The following is an 18,233-nucleotide window of genomic DNA, read 5'->3' as shown; positions in this document are numbered from 1 at the left end:
GCGTGAACTGAAGCCGGGTTCTCTTCCTTTATGTTCCTCTCCATCTCATTCACTCCTTAGGCTCTGCTGGCTCTGCATCCGGCCTGGCACCACGGCCGACGGTCAGGGTCTGGCAAGGTTGGGGGGATCTCGAGGCAAGCCACCATGGCGTCGCTACGTTCCGGATCGGAAACCCCCCCGGACGAATGCAACGCGGCCATCCCATCCAAGCCAACCGTCTCATTGGGAAGGGCTCTCTGACTTGGACTTGTCGCCCGTGGGTGCGGGATCTGCTTGGGTACGACGATCCCGTGCGATCTGCTTCTATTTTTTCTTCTTCTGGTGTTGGAACACTGGGCAACCGGAAAGTGAGAGAGACATAACGGAACAGCTGAAGATGAGGGGAATCCCTGGACTGTGTTCCTATTCGAGGGACGATCATGATACTGCGAGTGCCAGAGACCCCGTCGCCAACGTTGGACGATCGCAGTGGCGCCGTGCTGTCACGCGGCTGCTTAGGCTCGTCTTTTCGCCGACATCTGCTGCTCACTGACTGCCTGGGCACCTTTGCCCTATGTCACCAACGCGGGGGCCCGACACCCGAGCTTCCGCTAGACAAACAGCCGCCAAAGAAACAATAGATGGTTCGGGCATTGATAGCCAACGGTTGGCACTATATCACACAGACGGCGGCGCTATATTTACGCTTCACTTGACTCGACGACACCATTACCCGGAGCTCTGACACCTGTCCTCCTTCCGTCTCACGCGTTCCCCCATCCGCTTATCCTTTCATCCTCTTGGTGCTCAACTCCCTCCGCTCTCTCCTATAGGCCCTTGCCCCCCTTCCCCGTCTTCGTGGGCTGCTGGTGGTGTATTATCAAGTCGCCTTGGACGAACAACTCATCGTCCCGTCTTCTCTACTCTTTGCATCCGATTGAATTGCACAACAGTGTCACATACGTACACCCGCCTTCCATCTCACTGTTATTCGGGCCGGTATCGAAAACAGTTTGGCAAGTCCGGAAAGACTGAGGGACCAAGAGAGACGAGGGCTCCGGTTGCAAGCACTATACAACCGCATAACGCTTGCGCATACACCTGTTTCGGCAGGCCGGTCCCCCCCCCCTAGTCTCTGGTCTCTTGCCAACTTGCAAAGGGTCTCCCGACATCACGGATCGCCCCATACATACGCAATAGTTTACGAAGTAGGCGCTGGCGAACGAACGGAACGCCCGTCATCTGCTTCGCAACAGCTCCCCTCCCAACCGAACCCTGGTCTTTGATGATCGCTGCCAAGACCCACTGCCGGTCATTTACTTCACGCAATTGATCGCACCTTTCATTCTTTTTCGGTCGGTCCGTTGGGGGTTCCTCTCCATTGCGTTTTCTGACAGATTTCGGACTGGGGCCATTGCCTGCTTGCCTCGAAGCTGCCTCGGCCCCCAAAAGAAGAAGCTGGGCCGCTTCGACATTGAACTGCTGACGACCACACGACACTACTTCTCCCCCGCCGTCCCCGGTCTCTCTTCACTTTTACCCTTCTTCTTTCTTCACATCTGACCCGACCGTGCCACCGGCCTCGGTCACGTCTTGTACGCAGACGCTGCATTATTCGTCATCCACCAAGTCAACCACCGCATTGCTGTTTGTATACCTCAACTCATCTTGTGCGACCGTTGCTGGAACCATAACTATCATGAATGCTTCCTAGAAGGAAGAAGACCTCTCTCGTCCATGATCAAACTTGGCTCGACGCCCACCGACACTCCTTTACTAAGAAACATTCACCTGTCGAGATACCATCCTCACAGCTTCCGCTTCCCACATAAAACCTGACCTTTTGAAAGATACCCATTGGGAACGACGCTACCTCGATAGTGGACACGGCCCAGAAAACGACTAAACGAAACTTCGCTTCTTCGGAATACCACCTATTTATTTTTATCATCAACGTTGCTTATAATGCGAGCCAAAATGCCGGCCCCACTGGATCTCAGCAAATCCAAGCTGTCGATATCCAACCCGCGGATGAACCTGCGGCGGTCTGCCTCCCACCACAACTCCAGTTACGAGAAAAACCCCCTGTCCGCTACTTCGTCGCGCTTCAGCTTCAACCACCTCCTCTTTTCCTCGCCGCCACCATCACCGAGTCTACCGGCCCTCATTCCCCCACCCCGGAAATCTCCCATCCACCCACGACCTAGCCGTGTGCTTCGGCTCGCATTCTGGTTTGCATTTGCAGCTTTGCTGTTCTACTTTGTAACATTTCCTTTCCGAAGCAGCTTCGGCGTGCCGAACTTGAACTTGCCGCACCTCAGCACACATGAAGATTTTGAGATGGTCGGGCAGGATGACCTGCCCGACTTCCCGACCCCCATCGTCATTGCCGACCACAGCGGGAAACACAAGTGGACTGTTTCAATCCCCCCGAGCTACGACTTTCCATTGTCGTTGAAGGAGTATGGAGACATGTGCATCAAGTGCCGAGAGGTTGCCGCTCGTGTGAGAGACATGCGCCATCGGACCCACATTCTCGATCAGGACCCCTTGAATCCCGAGGCCATGGCTGATCCGTACTTCGTCGATGCGGAGGAAGCTCAGAAGCTTGGTTTTCTCCCAGACGTTGCCAACAGCAGATGGCCCAGCAAAGGACGGGGCAGAGACGGAGATTTGGTCGGAGAGAACAAGGACTCTCTGGTGGAGAAGCCTGTCTGCCAGAGTTCAATGACCATGGTTCTGGAGACGGCAGATGCTGGGATCGGACACACCATTATGCAGCTTTGGACGTTCTATGGCCTTGCACAGAGACAAGGCAGAGCCTTCTTCATCGACGACTCTCGCTGGGCGTACGGCAAGTACACCGATATTTTCCAAGCGCCTCCCGCTCCGAACTGTCGCCCTCCGCCCCGCCACCACATGGTCCCTTGCCCTCCTCGAGCTCGCCATCTCGTGGTCACCTCAGAGACAGTGAAAGAACTTTGGGCTGGTTCTCTGAGCAAACCCTACATTGACTTCCGAGCCCAGGATGGGGAAGCAGTGCGAGAACTTTTCAACCTGGCACACGAGGGCTACCGAGCCCTGTTCGATCTCAACAAGGACGACACTCAGTATGTTCTCAACAGGGTTAAGGAAATCAAAGCAAAGGCACACACCAAAGATTCGAACCCTCGCGACAGCCTTATTGTTGGGGTCCACGTTCGCCATGGCGACTGCCACCCGCTGGAATACCAATACCGCGGGGCCTACATCCCTATGGAGATCATTGCTAACCGCGCCCATGAGATCATTGAGGCCAAACACAATGAGTCCGGAAGAGATAGCGTCGGCAACGCACTCGCCGAGAAGAAATCGTTCGTTGTTCTGGCGTCCGACGACCCCACAGTCTACGATTCCGATGACTTCAAGAACTCCATGCGTGCTCAGGAGCAAATTCGTCTTGCATCCAAGCAGGAGACCCATAAGGCCACCCCGGACAGACATGTCATGCATCGTTTCGAAGATGAGTCCTTCGGCTGGGAGGGCGGCTTCTTCGCCGCTATGTTTTGGAACCTTGGTTTGTCGTCCATGAGCGCTTCTAATGCCGCGACAGCTAAGAACAAACAACTGGCTCCTTCGGCCGAGACTCTTCGTCTTCGAGGCTACATCGGCCGGGCGTACATGATGGACCTAGCGGTCCTTGCCGGTACAAGCGATGCAATCGTCTGTACCGTTAGCGCCATGGGCTGTCGTCTGCTTGCAGTCATGATGGGATGGGAGTCCGCCATGGAATCGGGAAACTGGGTCAACGTCGACGGCCCATACGGGTGGACCGGATTGTCCATCTAAATACGGGCAAAACCCATGTCTTAACCCGTCAGGAAAGGGAAGGCATGTATGGCTCTCAGCGTCCGAGCCGCGAGGAAAAGAAAAAGGCAAAATTCGCATCACACTGCATGGTTATCGGCGTACGGCGTTCGAAGCGAAAGGCACATAGCACGCGTTTCTTTATTATTTATTTTTTGATACAGTTCTGGTTTATTTGTTGTCCCCGAAAAAGAGATACCTCTATATTCGCCTCATAGCACAAAAGCAGCGCATTCTTTGAGACTAGCCTAGAGGTACAATCCTCCAGTCGTTACTGCATCAACTAATCATACTTGAAATATACCAACAATACCAGGAAGCTAGCTGGCTTTGAAGAAAAGACGCTAACTAGCTAAATCAAATACAAAAAAGACACAGTTTTCAAACCATATCTGAACTTATGTATCCCTATGATGCACGTGTCGGTGACTGTAGCATATTGTGCCTTTCCTTTGAAGCTACTTTCGCAGATCAACACTAACACAGGTAATTAACCCCTTTTTGAAGGTATAAGAAGCACATGTCCTAGTCTATCATATTAGCCAGACCCCTTGTGCTGTTCAAGACCTACCAATGGGTTGACTTGGGGCAGCCACCTGTATGGAACGAGAACGCGGAGGCAGCATTCAACAAGGCTGCCATGAGTTTGTTTTCCCCCAGCACGCAAGAGTGCGGTACGTCTGCGGCGTCTCTATGCTAGATTCCGTCCACCACAAGCATCATCGAGCATCAAGGTCACAGCCTGATCTCCTTTGCGGGTTCTCTCAAGCTGGAATACCTGGCCTTGTTTGGAGCACATGAGGTGACCTGGTGGCTTTAGGGTCATGGAGCAAAGGCTGGAAGACGGGTGCTGAAGCGAAGGTGTCTTGCACTCTGAAGATAGCGAGGATACGAGCATCTCATTGAGAGAATCCCCCCACCACACCATAGAAACCTCGCCACTTGCCTAGCCACCTCCAGAGCACTTGTCAGTGGGAGCCAGACCTTGCCATGTTGACCAGCTTCGAGATTTCCGGCCAGCATCGCCAACAATCTCTCCGCCTTGGTAACTTAGTTTCAAGTAGCATCATCGAAGTCAATCCCGGCAAGAGCGCCGGGTGACAATTTTGTTGGCCAGGTTCACGAGAATCATCACCTCGCAATCCGGACGCTCTGACCAACTCGACGCAAAAGGCATTATGCAGCCGCATGCTATCTTCAGCAGGCTTCATTTCGTTGGCTGTGAGACTGCATTGCGAATCTCGGCATGGATCTCAAGAGAGTTGCAATCTTTCCAGCCCCTCGTCGGCGACAGCTTGGCAGCGTGCCTTTGCGATGCACGCTTGCACAGTTCAGAGTCCTGGGATCCGTCCAGTCCTCAGAAGGACAATGCCCCGAATGCTGGGAAAGGGGTAAAGCACATCGACTGGGGCAGCGGGCACTTGGCGCTCAACGATGGACTTGTCGTATTCGACTTTTGGGCCTCTCACCGACGCCAAGTGCATGGTTAGCACTTTCGATGAGAAGAAACTGGATCAGAGCGCCTGCAGTCTAGAAGCCAAGGGTGCGGTTGACGCAATCTTCCAGCGATGTCGTACACCCACCCCATCAAGGATGCTACATCGGCTGTAAAGAAACCAGCCCTTGATATCGTCAGAAAGACCCTTCAAGACCTGTTCGGGTCCGACAGAACACTAGCAGGCTGGGTTTGTCGGTGCGCAAAAGGGGCATATATGTCTCCCGTCCTGGCAACTCTTGATAGAGTAGTCGGAAAGATTTTGTTTCTTAATATCTTGTGGCTTAGGCTAATGTGGCTCAGACCCGGGACCCGTAGCTGAGCGGAGGGTAGAAGCCAGCCCCGGCATGTTTTTATTCGGGATGATGGGAGCTTGCTCGAGAGGGAGCCTACGGCTATCCATACCAAACCCGCCATTTCAGAATGCTTGTAGAGCTGAAGGCATTTACAGGGGTGTTTCATATATGTGGAAGCCTTTCGGACCGTGTGATGGTGGTGGTGAAGTCGGGGGCCGGGAGCTTGGGGCGGCGGCATGGTCCGTCTCTTATTCTTATTCGGGTTGCTAGTTTGCCAATCAAGCACCTGTGAGTAGCCAGACCGACTTCATGGCTCCTAGGTACGTGCCTCGCTTGGGGAGGCTCGTGGTATACGTAGGCTTCCTTTAAGAAGGTGGAATGGTTAGAGCGACTCGCGAGAACGAATGAACAAAGGGAAGTGGACCGAGCTCTCGGAGGCAGGTGAATATGGCAATTCGAAACGGCTTCATCGCGTTGAAATGTGGTTTACAGCATTTGGGGAATTGGCACATGCATCGAATCATCCCATCGTCCACTGCTTGATTAGGCAAGGAGGGTCCCAGATACGAATACGAACAGCCCGCCATTGGCTGAGCATCTCGTGCCACCGATTGGTCCTCCCCTGATTCCCATTTACTGGGCCTGGGCCATGCCACTTGAGGACGTGGATCGAAAGGGGGGGAAAAACAAGGTTTGCAGAAATATTGACTGCCCAAATGGCGATTATAGGTGGCCAAACAGCTAGCTGACCGCCTGGAAGCTTTCCCATGCATGCTAGGCTAGTGCACAGAAGTTGCAACGCTGCAGCTCTGGTCACGCAAAATTGTGGGACCTCACAAAACGCGACAGATATCTACTCCGTAATCTCTAATGGATAATTTAAAACCACGGCCAGAACCCCCCCTTCTCGATGCCTTTTCGTTCTCCTCGTGCCACTGATATTCGAGTGTTGCGTTCGTTCACAACAATTGGCGACATCGGTAGACGCGACGACGCTAGAAAACACCAACAGAAGCACTCTCTCGTGCTTCTTTCCTGCCCAGCATGGGCCTCCTACAAGATGTCGCCGGACCATTGTCCCAGCAGTTCCAGACACTAGGAACTGGTTTGCAAATCGTCGCCATTGCCACCGCTGTCATTTTCCTATCTGTCGTCCTCAATGTCGCCTCCCAAATCCTCTTCAAGAAGTCCAATGAACCCCCCATGGTCTTCCACTGGTTCCCCTTCATTGGCAGCACCGTTATCTACGGCATGGACCCCCCAGCCTTCTTCAAAGCCAACCGTGAGAAGGTACGCGCGCCCAACAACAATGTTAATTAACTATTGCGGCTTCTCGTGCTCGAGCTGACAATCATTCACTCCGAAAGTATGGCGATATCTTTACTTTCGTCCTTCTCGGCAAGAAAACCACAGTCGCCCTCGGCACCCAGGGCAACGACTTCATCCTCAACGGCAGGCTCAAGGATGTCAATGCCGAGGAAATCTACACCGTCTTGACCACTCCCGTCTTCGGCCGCGACGTCGTCTACGACTGCCCCAATTCCAAGCTCATGGAGCAGAAGAAGGTATGTGGGCGACCGGATCTCTCTCCCCACGTATCTCCCTACTGACAGCTTGCGTGCCCTTCAAGTTCATGAAGATCGCCCTCACCACCGAAGCCTTCCGCTCCTACACCACTATCGTAGCCGACGAGGTCACCAACTACTTCAAGCGCAGCCCCGACTTCAAAGGCAAGTCTGGCGTCGTCAACATCCCCACCAAGATGGCCGAGATCACCATTTTCACCGCCTCCCATGCCCTCCAAGGCGCTGAGATCCGCAACAAGTTCGACGAGTCCCTCGCATCCCTGTACCATGACCTCGACATGGGTTTTACCTCCATCAACTTCGTGCTTCACTGGGCTCCTCTCCCCTGGAACAGGAAGCGCGATCATGCTCACGACACCATTGCCCAAATCTACATGGACACCATCAAGGAACGCCGCGAGCAGGGCCGCACCAACGGACTCGACATCATGTCCCACCTGATGAACTCCACCTACAAGAACGGCATCAAGGTCCCTGATCACGAGATTGCCAACATGATGATTGCTCTTCTCATGGCCGGCCAGCACTCCTCTTCGTCCACCAGCTCCTGGATCATGCTTCGCCTTGCCCAGAACCCTCACATTATGGAGGAGCTCTACGAGGAGCAAGTTCGCGTTCTCGGCGCCGACCTGCCGCCCCTGGCCTATGACGACCTTGCTAAGCTGCCCCTCAACCAGGCCATCATCAAGGAGACCCTCCGCCTCCACGCCCCTATTCACTCAATCATGCGCGCTGTGAAGTCTCCCATGCCCGTTCCCGGCACCAAGTACGTGGTTCCCACGACCCACACTCTCCTCGCCGCCCCTGGTGTCTCCGGCTCCGACCCTGCCTACTTCCCCGAGCCCGACCAGTGGAACCCTCACCGCTGGGACGCCGACTCACCCCTCGCCCCCAGACTCGGAGCCACCGACGCTGCCGAGGAGGAGAAGATCGATTACGGCTACGGTTTGGTTAGCAAGGGTGCCTTCTCGCCGTACCTGCCCTTTGGCGCGGGTCGTCACCGCTGCATCGGCGAGCACTTTGCCAACATGCAGCTCCAGACCATCACTGCCATGATCGTCAGAAACTTCAAGGTCCGCAACGTCGACGGTAGCAACAGCATCAACGGCACCGACTACGCCTCTCTCTTCTCGCGTCCTATGGAGCCCGCCAACATTTACTGGGAGAAGCGTAACCCATAAATTGGTGAATGGTGTAGGGGTTTTTACGTAATTTTGGGGTTGTGATTCGTGCATTGCAAGCCATCATGACTACGTAAGACATGGCAAAGAGAGAGTAAGGGAGTAAAAGATATGGACACGAGAGCGCTGCGGCGCAATGGTGGCAGAGTAAACCGTCACCACTGAATAATATTAATACAAAAGACCATTATGACATGACGAGAACATTATAAAGTTACTGGTTCCGTGCCAGTGACCCTCCCCTCCACATATGGCAGGCCTGAAAGTAAATGACATGATTTTCGGTGAGTCGGTGTTGATGAGAGAGGGCGGAGTCCGGTCCAGCCACGGTGATCAAGACACTGGTCTGCGCTGCCGAACGAGTTCGGTCGGTCGGCGGTGTTTTGTTTCAAGGTCAGTGCGGCGAATATGGGAGGGCGTCTCAGACACCCATCCCCTGTCCGGTTTCTGCTCCCATCCCTCTCCTCCCCTCATCCCAACCTGAGCTTGAGCTGAAGCTGGAGCTCATTCACAGAGACTTTCGCCCACGCGAATTTCCTTACGAACAGTCGCGTACCGACGTGGGGTTTAGAGTTTGCCCACTGACGTTGCACAGCCTACTACGCCTACCTGACTGTTTTTCGATAAATCCATCCTCATTATATAAAGAGCGCAAGCGACTTGCAATTGCGACGGCATTGGGATTGGAGCCTTGCGACGACGCACTCATTAGTTTGACCAACCCAGGATCTACGGACCTGAAGAGGCAATCAAGAAACCACCGCCGATATGAACACGGAAGACGAAAACCTGGGACCCCTGGTCCGCCTATGGGGCCTCCGGACGGAGCAGCTACCGGCCCCGAGCGCAACGTCGGCAGACTTGGCACCGTTCCTGATCGCCGTGCTGCAGGAGGCGGTCCCCTTCATTGACGCCGTTGCGCCCAAGGACGGCACGGCACGGCCCAACGAGTGGAAGGCTAAGGGCAGCAAGACCTTCCCCGAGTCGACGGCGCCCGTCGAGCTGTACGAGCGCATCGTCCCCGCCGCAGAACTCGCGAAGGAGGCGGCGCGGAATCAGCTGCCAAACGGCGATTCCGCCTCGGCTGAGACGTGGGCGTGCCGGAGGAGCATCCACAAGGATAAACCGGTCAAGGGAACGGCAGCGTGGGAGGAGTTCGTCAAGTGTTTCAAGGACGACCATGTCGAGGCCGAGAAAGCGTTCACACCCAACGTCATGCAGGCAAGGGAAGCGCTGGCGTGGGACTGCAATGGCGTCGTGGTCAACGAGGGGGGGCTCTCGTGGGGGGATTTCAAGCTCAGCGTGTCAGAGATCAAGCATAAGCTCGTGATGCCGCTCAAGAACCGCGTGTTCCCCGAGCTCATCGTCTCGGCCAAGGCGAAGGGTGCTGACGAGTTCGTGGTCGTGTCGATCCCCGTGCTGGACCTTGCTGGGTCGGACCATGGGCAGCTGGTCAAGGACAAGAGCGTTGTTGTCGGCGCGTACGTGAGCGTCGAGAGAGTGCGGAGGCTGCCGACGGGGGCGATTGAGTGGATCATGGCGACGGCCTCGGATGCCAAGGGAGTGCTGCCTGCGTGGATCCAGGCCAAGGCGGTGCTTGGGGTCGTCGCAAAGGACGTTGCGTTGTTCCTCGGCTGGATTGCCGAGGAGCGTGAGAAGGGGACGAGCGTGGGCAAGTGGACAGCCGTCAAGGGCGACAGCGAGGCTCGCCCCGGCAGCACCAACCGCAAGCCGTCGATGACATTGGAGGACGCGGAGTCTTCAAACATGCAGGGAAGGACTTCGAGGCAGGGCATATCTTCCAGGAACGGAACGGAGCCGGCGTTGGGAGGAACGAATGGGACGAACGGGCAGGTTCATGTTTGATGTTTGATGTTCTATCTGTACGTGCGATACCAATCTAGTTTGTAGTGCCACAAGGTAATGAATGTTGACTAGCAACTTGTTCGGGGCCTAATCAAGGTGAATACCAGCGATTCCAGCACAGGCCTAAAAGCAGTTGAAACACACGTTGACTTCTCCTAAGACTTGCCAACCCCGGGCTTCTTCCTATCACCGACATCCTTCCTCAGGAAGGCCCCCCCCCCCCCCCTTACGCCTACCGTACCTTCCTTCATGCCATGTAGATCTAAGGTTGACTTCTGTCACCTGCCCCTCTATTACGACACCACAGAGCTCGGCTGCATTCTCCTCTCAACAACCAGATCAGCATTGCTGCTCCCAAGATCTCCACTCTCTCGCCTGGCTCCCTATTTCTCTTGTCGTTTCTCATCGTGTTGACAGTGGAGATCAATCTCTGATCCGGGATATTCGAGTGAGGCTTCCCACTGTTCCCACTGCGGTGTGTCCAACCAGCGTGATGAAAACTCGCTCAGTCGCTGCTGCTACTTCCGAGTGTAGCACAACTCCTTCAGACGTAGTTGTATGTAAAACATATATTCTCCACGAGTCAATACAAGCATAGGCTGTTTGAAGCTAACACGCATGGCAGATGACCCGCGTCACTTCAAATGGGTTCAGTGCTGCCAACAGCACCATCCCAGCGACCCAGCTGGCTTTCAATACTAGCCATGTCGTCATACTGGAAGAGCTTCTGACTATGCGACGGACGCTAGAGGGCATATCTCGTCGTCAAGAAGCCAATGACGAGACCGTCAAAGCCAGTGAGATGAGAATGCAGGAACTGCAGCCCATGCCTAAACGACTTGACGACATTGGCTCCGAACTGAACAACCAATACTCCTTAGCCGAGGACAGGATTCGCAGACAAGAGGCGGATCTCAGGATTCTGGCCGACAAATTGATTCGGAGTGATGAGGAAAGATTAGACCTGGCACGCAAGGTAGAGCAGCTTTCTACCAAGATCTCTCTTCAAGCAACGCAAGCAGACTCTCAGGATCTTTCCCCGAGTATGTGACCCTATTTGAAGTGAAAGATGATACTGATCGAGGGCAGCTCGGGTTGCGACCAAGCGGAAAGAGGAATTTGTACCGTTGGCATCCGAATCTGACAAGCACCCGATGCCCCACGCAGTGGTTTCCGACGGACCAAGCACTGCGGTCAACCCTCTACCGACGAGAGCACATAAAAAGTTGAAGGTTGAATCTCTCAAGGTTTCCAAACGCAAAATCTCGGGTTTCCGGAAATATGTACAGGCTTCCAAAAGTAGCTATCGAAAGGCACCGCCTAAGAACAGTAGCGACATGAAGAGATTCATTAATCGCTTCATTGAGGGGATCGAGGACAAGATGATTTCTGAAAGGTTGCAAAAACGCCTCCTGAAGCGCTTCCAATCGGTAATTCGAGAGTCGAAGTCCAAGAGAGGACCGCGAAGTATTGTAATCGAAGGGAACTTGCATTGGGATGAGATTTGCCCGCTTCTGGACCTTGCCAGCTTTTCAGAGGACGAGGACGAGGAGGAGAACTGACGCGGCATTTCTTGAAACTGAGCCATGAAATGTGCTTTTGGAGCTTCTCGGAAAGGAATGATTATTTGCAGAGCCACATCCAAAAGCCGAGATACTAGACACGACATGATTTCTACCACAGATCGCTCGGTGTACATCTATAGCCATGAAGCCCAATTAAGCACCTTGGCACTTTAACCAAGGTTTTGATTGGAAGCACGTCAACACTTTGTGGGTGTCCATCTTTGCGGGAGAAAAAAAAAGCAACTGCAAATAACCGATAGACTTTCAGACAGCTTACTGGTGTGGTCAAGGAGGAGGGAAGCATGCTCAAATGGTTCCATTGTCGCTGATCATAACAGGAAGACACGCCTATTGAACTAGAAGTGCTCCCCTAAAACTACCCCGAACCGTCTCTTATATGTCTCGGAATGTATTAACTGTTGTGTCTGCTCAAGCCATGCCTCTTGTTAGGCAGCCGGCTGTTCAACGACTTTGATCCTCCAGAGTGCAAGAAGCGCTGGTTAATAGTGGACATGCTAGTCGGACATTCCCTGAAAGGGGCCTTTTGAAGGGTCCTTTCAGAAGCAGAGTCCCACATTATTGCCAGTCAAACTGGAGGTACCCGACGAACAACTAGACGTCTCCATAAAGAATTTACAGAACAGTCTACTATAGAAATCCGGCAGCTGGCATGACTCTGTATGTCCGGGCAAATGAGTAAATCCAAGCGCAACTGGGTATGTGTAACCATAAAGACAACAAAAACGCCATGGTCATGTGACGGAAACCACCCAAAGTGATTCAACAGAAGACTAATTGTTCCTGTGGTGCTTACGAGGTGGCGGTAGTCTCTGCGTTGGTCTTGACGCTGTAAGGAGCCAGGAAGTCAGGATTGTTGGCGATTTCCTCCTTGACCTAAGGGAAAGGAATTAGCTTCCGCTAGCAAGAAGGGTTGCTAAGGGAACTTACAATATCAAGACCACCGACCAGCTCGCCATCAACCCAGAGCTGAGGGTAAGTAGGCCACTCTGCGTACTCTTTCAGGCCCTGACGCACCTCGTCATCCGCCAGGATGTTGAAGAAGCCGTACTTGACGGAATGCTCTCTCAGGAGGGCGACAAGCTGCCTCGAGAAACCGCACTGGGGCGAGCTCGGGGTGCCCTTCATGAAAAGCATAACCGGCGCGGCCTTGACAAGGTCCGCCAGACGCTTGAAAAGCTCCTCCTTAGCCTTGGCCGGGTCAACAGCCTCCTCCGCCGGCGCGGCGGCGCTAGGGCCGTTCTCGACGCCCTGGTTTCCGTTCGCCGTGCCGGTGGCGGGCTTCTTGGCGTGTGTCTCGATCGCGTTGCGCACCTTGATGGCGCTGCTGCCGCTGACGGTCTCGAGGACCTGGCCGCTGCGCAGGAGTACGAGGAATGGGACGGCAGTGACGTTGTAGGTCTCACTGATCTCGCTAAGCTCTTCGGCGTTTATGGAAACCCACGATGTCTGCGGGGGGCTGGTGACGGGGTACTCGGAGGCAAGGGTCGCGAGGACAGTCGCCATCTGGGCGCATGGGGCGGCCCATGGTGCGTGGAATGAGATGATATGGAGGGTGGAGGGCGGTGTGGAAGTGATGTGCTTCTCGAAGTCGGCCACACTGGTAATCTCCGTGATCGTCGACATTTTAATTTCGTGGATCGCGAGCTTTTTCGACAGGTCGGAACGTTGAAGACGATACGTCGACGGCAAGGGGGAGGTTGCGATCAATGGGGAAAGAGAAGCTGCTAGTGAGAGTCGCGGACAGGATTCGAGGCTTGTGGAATAAACGACAGATGAGGGCCGGGTTCGGTCGGATGTTGGATCATGAAATGACAAAGCCAACAATGGCTGATAAACCGTGGGTCTTCGATACGTAGAGGGGTACTTTGGAGGGGCAATTTGAGGGTGAGTTTTTCGGGTTGTGGCTGCGATTGTAACGGATACACCGATCTCCGTAGCAGGAGATGGCCTAGTTGAACAGAGGTATGCTTGTAAGCGAAAAGACTAGTAGTTGCGTCATCTGGCGCAAGATTTATGGTGGTTGATTACATATTATGGGACCCTCGGGCCCCACCTAAGGCGTGAAAGGGCCCGAAGCAGAGAGCGAAAGCGGCAAGCATGCTTGTAACACAGTGCGTTACTGTACACGCGGTTTGGCTGTACTCGTACCGCAGGTACCAGCTGGCCCACGCTTTCCTGCCCCGCCGCGACACTTGGCCCGACACTGAACAACGCTGAGCTGCGTAACCGACCGCCAGTGTATTGGATGCTGGCGGGACCGTGCTTCACCTCCAAGTTCCAGTTCCACCTGTGCTGCGCCTCTCCAGCTTTCGGCTGTCCACGACTGTTGTTCTGCAATAGAGGCGGCTGGTTTGCTACGTCAGCTTCTTTGCCCGCCAGACACAGGCGACTGCCCGACGGAGATCCTTACGACCCGACATCTTCTTTTACCTTACTCTCCCCTTGCTCAATCTTCCCCTTACTTTTCGACGACCCAACGAACCCCGACGACTGCTAGTTAAGCTCATTGCCTAAACTTGCAATGGCGTCACTCAACCTGTCCATCAACGGACCATCAATCAAGAGCAGCTACCAGGGCGTCATCAACGGCCCGCCTCCAAAGTCGAGCTCGCCGACATACGCTCAATGGGCACTGTTCTCTGTTCAAGCTCCTTTGGCCAATGCTTTCCAAGATAGTGGCTCCAAGGAGAGTGTGCTCAAGGTCCAGAGCACTGGTGGTAGGTTCCCCCGCTCTCCACTCGAGCTCCCGACGCCCGACATTGCTCGGCGAGACATGCGCTGACAGGTGTCCCTCCCCGCGCAGATGGCGAGCTTTCGGATCTGATCGAAGACTTCAATGAGGGCCGCATCCAATTCGCCTTCGTCAAAGTCAAGGACCCCAACTCTGGCCTTCCCAAGAACGCCCTGATTGCCTGGTGCGGAGGCGGTGTCCCAGAGAGAACCAAGGGCTACTTTACCACCCACACCGCGGCCGTCTCCAAGATTCTCCATGGCTACCACGTACAGATTACGGCCCGCTCAGAAAGCGACCTCGAACCCGAGAGCGTGATGCGCAAGATTGCCGATGCCTCCGGTGCCAAGTACTCAGCAGGCAGCTCCACGACTTCCGCTGCCCCACCCCCGGTGGCCTCCAAGCCCGTCTTCACTCCCACCACGTCCTCAGTCGGAAATGTCAACCCTATCGTGGCCGCGCGAAACCGCAAGACCGCCAACCCTGATGACGATGGGTGGGGAGAAGACGCCCCGCCGGTGACTCGGTCACAGCTGGAGAAGGTCGAATCGGCGTACAAACCCACCAAGGTCAACATGGCAGAGCTTACGAAGCAACGGCAGGAGCCTTCCAGCTCCAATGGGGGCAGCTCGCAAGACCGCCCCGGTGTTGTAAAAGGTGCTTATCAGCCCGTCGGAAAGGTGGACATTGCTGCGATCCGTGCCGCGGCGAAAAACCAAAATGACGACCGGCCGACGCCTGTTAAGGGCTCATACGAGCCTGTTGGCAAGGTCGACATCGCCGCCATTCGCGCCAGGGCGCAGAAGCCATCAGAGCCCGTGGAACAGGAGCCTGCCGATGATGAGCGGCCCAAGTCGTTGGCCGAACGGAGCGCCGCTTTCAACCAATCTCAGTCGGAGCGCCTGACATCGCTGCCCAAGCCGAAGGTGGCCAACAAGTTCGGTGGCGCAGCCGCATTCACTGGCACCAAGGCGCCGACGCCTGGCGGTCTTGGCTTCGGTGCGCCTTCCGTGCCGGCTCCCCCGCCTGTTGGCGCTGCCAGCCGTACCTTCGCCGACCAAGGCGGAAAGACGCCAGCTCAGCTTTGGGCCGAAAAGAAGGGAAAGCAAGGAGGATCCGTCTCCAACACCACCTCACCCCCCGTTACGTCTCCCATCGGCGTGCAGAAGAGCGGCGAGTGGAAGAGTGGTTACGCTGGCAAGTCGTGGGGTCCCGTTAAGACTGCTGAATACGGCCGTGGCAGTCTCAGCCAGGAAAACACCGGCGAAGACCCCCAGGAGAGAAGCGCTGGGGTGCCTGCCTCGCCCAGTGGCGGCGTTGGTGCTCTGCGGGACCGCTTCAAAGACGCTCCACCCATTTCTGGCGGAGCTCCCTCTATCCCCCGCGAACAGCACCGGGAAGAGGAGGATGAGCCGTCTCCTCCTCCGCCACCTAGCGGTTCCCGCCCTCCCCCTGCGGGTGGATTTGCTCTTCCCGGTCTACCGTCCAGGCCGGCGGCTGCTCAGGAAGAGGAAGAGGAGGAAGAGCCTCAGTCCCCCATCAGGGTTGCGCAGCCCGTCGCTCGTGGACACGAGGTCGATATGGAGCCCCCTATGGAGAGAGAGCCTCCTCGGCCCATCCCTACTCAAGAGATCGAGCGAGAGCTGCCAAGAGAAGAGGAACTCTCGGATGAGAGGATCGATGTTGGCCGCGGCGCCGCCGCAGCTGTTGCAGAGCATGAGTTTGGTCAGGAGCAAGTAGCAGCGAGCCAGGCGTCAAGCGGTGGCAAGCGGGCCTTGATCCAGTACGACTATGAGAAGGCCGAGGATAACGAACTTGAACTCCGTGAGGGCGAGTATGTTACCAACATCGAGATGGTTGACGATGACTGGTGGATGGGCACCAACTCTCGTGGCGAGAGCGGCTTGTTCCCTAGCAACTACGTGGAACTTGTCGACGACGAGCCTGAACCGGTGCCGGTAGCACGGAGCGCTCCTCCTCCTGCACCGGCCCAAGCGGAGCCGGCTCCGGCAGCTGCCGGGGGCGGTCGGACAGCTACTGCCCAGTTCGACTACGAGGCAGCCGAGGACAACGGTAATACAGCTCCACCCCACCCCCCACCCTGTACATGCCGTGGTGCTAACCAGCTGCTCAGAGCTCTCGTTCCCCGAGAACGCAACGATCACGGACCTCGAGTTCCCTGATGAGGACTGGTGGTTCGGCTCCTACGGTGGAAAGCAGGGTCTCTTCCCTGCCAACTACGTCCAGTTGGACAACTAAATTCAAGTTGGTGAAATGCGATTCAAGAAAAAGTCTTTGTGATGGCCAGCGATGCAATGACCCCTGTGCCCCTGCAAGCATTCGCGTTGTTAGGTTCGGAAGGGTCCAATGCCTTCGATAGGAATTCAAAATTATTGAAGCTTTACCACTGTCTTGGTGCTGCATCCAAAGAAGTGTGAAACATGCTTATCATAGGGATCGGAAAGGTTATCCTCGCGTCCAACCCGTTGACCCGGACCCAGGCTAAATGACCGCAACGATGCATTCGAGACTAAGATGCCGGTGTAATAGTCGGGTTGAAAACCTCCAGTCACAATGACCTCAATAGCTGACTAAGGGTATACAAATCGCACGTTCGATTTCTCAGATGAGTAGGACTACTGGGTAAAGTCATCACCGCGAAGCGAAATGCGCCCGGCAAGCACAATCAACCCCATGTAGGAAACAATAGACCGCACACCGCAAACGCCAGTGGGGAAAGTAAATCAGCGTGGCCGCTGAACCCATCGTGAACCCTCCCCCTCGCCCGTCCATCCATCAATACTGTCTCCTTCTCTCCCACTCGTCCATCCATCCCAACTCTTCCTTCGTCTCGGGTTCACCACGCCAAGGAGCCGGGAGATGCAGGCCGCAAGAGAAACAAGCTAGGGCGGGCAAAGCCGCCGCTTTCCTCCTTGCCACTCATCGTTGTTGCTCTTGGGAAGGGAGCTCAAAGGGCTTTCTTCCCCGCATGGCAGTTTCAAATCCCATGATTCTCGGACCCCTCCGCCACTCAAAGAAAGAAAAGAGAAAAGAAAAAGAAAAAGAAAAAAAAAACCATTACAGGCGGCTTCGGTCTTGACAGTAAGGAAATCGGGGAGACTGCTGATGCTCTCGACGTTGTCCCCCACTCGACAAGCGTGGCAATTTAGCAAATGTCGAAACAGCACTCGCAACTTTGGGGATGTCAGCAATCCTGGAAGAGTTTAGTAGAGGGGCGTGGGAGCTCACCATTCCGCGCAGCACTCGCACGTCTCGTCAATCACGCAGCAACAGCACAACGCGGCGAGGCAGGCCGTCAGGCAGTTTCCGCCACCCTGCTTCCTCTGCTGGGGCGCCTGCATGGGAGGTTGCTGCTGGTACTGCATCTGGGGCTGGCCGCCCTGGGGGTAGTAGCCGCCGCCCTGCTGCGGGTAGCCTCCTTGAGGGGGACCGTAGGACTGGTGAGCGTGTTAGCGGTCGGTGTTCGTGTCGTACGACCGGTCGCCTTGAAGCAAAGAGAGGGAAAAGACGGGTGATTGCATCGCGAAAACGCTGTTATGAGGGCAACGGGAGTGACTGGCTTACAGGTTGAGGGTGTTGAGGGTATCCACCGCCTTGGTTGTAGTAGTCTTGGCTAGACATGTTTGTTTTGTTTATTGACGTTTGG

The 18,233-nt window shown here is 55.2% G+C and overlaps 7 protein-coding genes across 7 annotated transcripts; 5 read left to right on the top strand and 2 right to left on the bottom strand.

Annotated features, from left to right (window-relative positions):
* The first annotated feature begins 1,767 nt into the window (after positions 1–1,767).
* Positions 1,768–4,222, top strand: LY79DRAFT_24826 (uncharacterized protein). The gene has a single exon (XM_060551823.1). The coding sequence runs from the start codon at positions 1,945–1,947 to the stop codon at positions 3,805–3,807; it is 1,863 nt and encodes a 620-aa protein (XP_060421082.1). The 5' UTR covers positions 1,768–1,944; the 3' UTR covers positions 3,808–4,222.
* Positions 4,223–6,660: 2,438 nt separating this feature from the next.
* On the top strand, positions 6,661–8,383 carry LY79DRAFT_504019 (cytochrome P450; the record flags this gene model as incomplete). The annotated part of the gene is made up of 3 exons (XM_060553466.1): positions 6,661–6,906; positions 6,984–7,181; positions 7,247–8,383. 3 exons carry the CDS (start codon positions 6,661–6,663, stop codon positions 8,381–8,383), a joined length of 1,581 nt encoding a protein of 526 aa, XP_060421081.1.
* A 626-nt stretch (positions 8,384–9,009) lies between these two features.
* On the top strand, positions 9,010–10,475 carry LY79DRAFT_24811 (uncharacterized protein). Its single transcript, XM_060551821.1, has 2 exons — positions 9,010–10,345; positions 10,410–10,475. The coding sequence occupies exon 1, from the start codon at positions 9,152–9,154 to the stop codon at positions 10,247–10,249; it is 1,098 nt and encodes a 365-aa protein (XP_060421080.1). The 5' UTR covers positions 9,010–9,151; the 3' UTR covers positions 10,250–10,345; positions 10,410–10,475.
* Positions 10,476–11,867, top strand: LY79DRAFT_24763 (uncharacterized protein). The gene is made up of 3 exons (XM_060551815.1): positions 10,476–10,805; positions 10,875–11,292; positions 11,339–11,867. Exons 1-3 carry the CDS (start codon positions 10,743–10,745, stop codon positions 11,809–11,811), a joined length of 954 nt encoding a protein of 317 aa, XP_060421079.1. The 5' UTR covers positions 10,476–10,742; the 3' UTR covers positions 11,812–11,867.
* A 757-nt stretch (positions 11,868–12,624) lies between these two features.
* LY79DRAFT_664833 (glutaredoxin) lies at positions 12,625–13,458 on the bottom strand (the record flags this gene model as incomplete). Its single annotated transcript, XM_060562972.1, has 2 exons — positions 12,625–12,708; positions 12,763–13,458. The coding sequence occupies 2 exons, from the start codon at positions 13,456–13,458 to the stop codon at positions 12,625–12,627; spliced, it is 780 nt and encodes a 259-aa protein (XP_060421078.1).
* Positions 13,459–13,973: 515 nt separating this feature from the next.
* LY79DRAFT_645833 (SH3 domain-containing protein) lies at positions 13,974–16,969 on the top strand. Its single transcript, XM_060562448.1, has 3 exons — positions 13,974–14,552; positions 14,639–16,639; positions 16,701–16,969. The coding sequence occupies exons 1-3, from the start codon at positions 14,357–14,359 to the stop codon at positions 16,823–16,825; spliced, it is 2,322 nt and encodes a 773-aa protein (XP_060421077.1). The 5' UTR covers positions 13,974–14,356; the 3' UTR covers positions 16,826–16,969.
* A 763-nt stretch (positions 16,970–17,732) lies between these two features.
* LY79DRAFT_664831 (uncharacterized protein) lies at positions 17,733–18,208 on the bottom strand (the record flags this gene model as incomplete). The annotated part of the gene is made up of 3 exons (XM_060562971.1): positions 17,733–17,760; positions 17,816–18,024; positions 18,152–18,208. The coding sequence occupies 3 exons, from the start codon at positions 18,206–18,208 to the stop codon at positions 17,733–17,735; spliced, it is 294 nt and encodes a 97-aa protein (XP_060421076.1).
* Positions 18,209–18,233: the final 25 nt, after the last annotated feature.

This window comes from Colletotrichum navitas, assembly GCF_030913465.1.
Source record: "Colletotrichum navitas strain CBS 125086 chromosome Unknown LY79scaffold_1, whole genome shotgun sequence".
Taxonomy (NCBI): Eukaryota; Fungi; Ascomycota; class Sordariomycetes; order Glomerellales; family Glomerellaceae; genus Colletotrichum; species Colletotrichum navitas.
Note: the sequence above shows the minus strand (reverse complement) of the source record. Positions and strands in the feature narration are given on the sequence as shown.

Bases quoted from the DNA above. Each gene is read 5' to 3' on its own strand.
- LY79DRAFT_24826 (XM_060551823.1), top strand. From the start codon at position 1,945: ATGCGAGCCAAAATGCCGGCCCCACTGGATCTCAGCAAATCCAAGCTG.
- LY79DRAFT_24811 (XM_060551821.1), top strand. From the start codon at position 9,152: ATGAACACGGAAGACGAAAACCTGGGACCCCTGGTCCGCCTATGGGGC.
- LY79DRAFT_24763 (XM_060551815.1), top strand. From the start codon at position 10,743: ATGAAAACTCGCTCAGTCGCTGCTGCTACTTCCGAGTGTAGCACAACT. The intron at 10,806-10,874 runs GTATGTAAAACA...CACGCATGGCAG, and splicing joins CAACTCCTTCAGACGTAGTT to ATGACCCGCGTCACTTCAAA. The intron at 11,293-11,338 runs GTATGTGACCCT...GATCGAGGGCAG, and splicing joins CTCTCAGGATCTTTCCCCGA to CTCGGGTTGCGACCAAGCGG.
- LY79DRAFT_645833 (XM_060562448.1), top strand. From the start codon at position 14,357: ATGGCGTCACTCAACCTGTCCATCAACGGACCATCAATCAAGAGCAGC. The intron at 14,553-14,638 runs GTAGGTTCCCCC...CTCCCCGCGCAG, and splicing joins CAAGGTCCAGAGCACTGGTG to ATGGCGAGCTTTCGGATCTG. The intron at 16,640-16,700 runs GTAATACAGCTC...CCAGCTGCTCAG, and splicing joins CGAGGCAGCCGAGGACAACG to AGCTCTCGTTCCCCGAGAAC.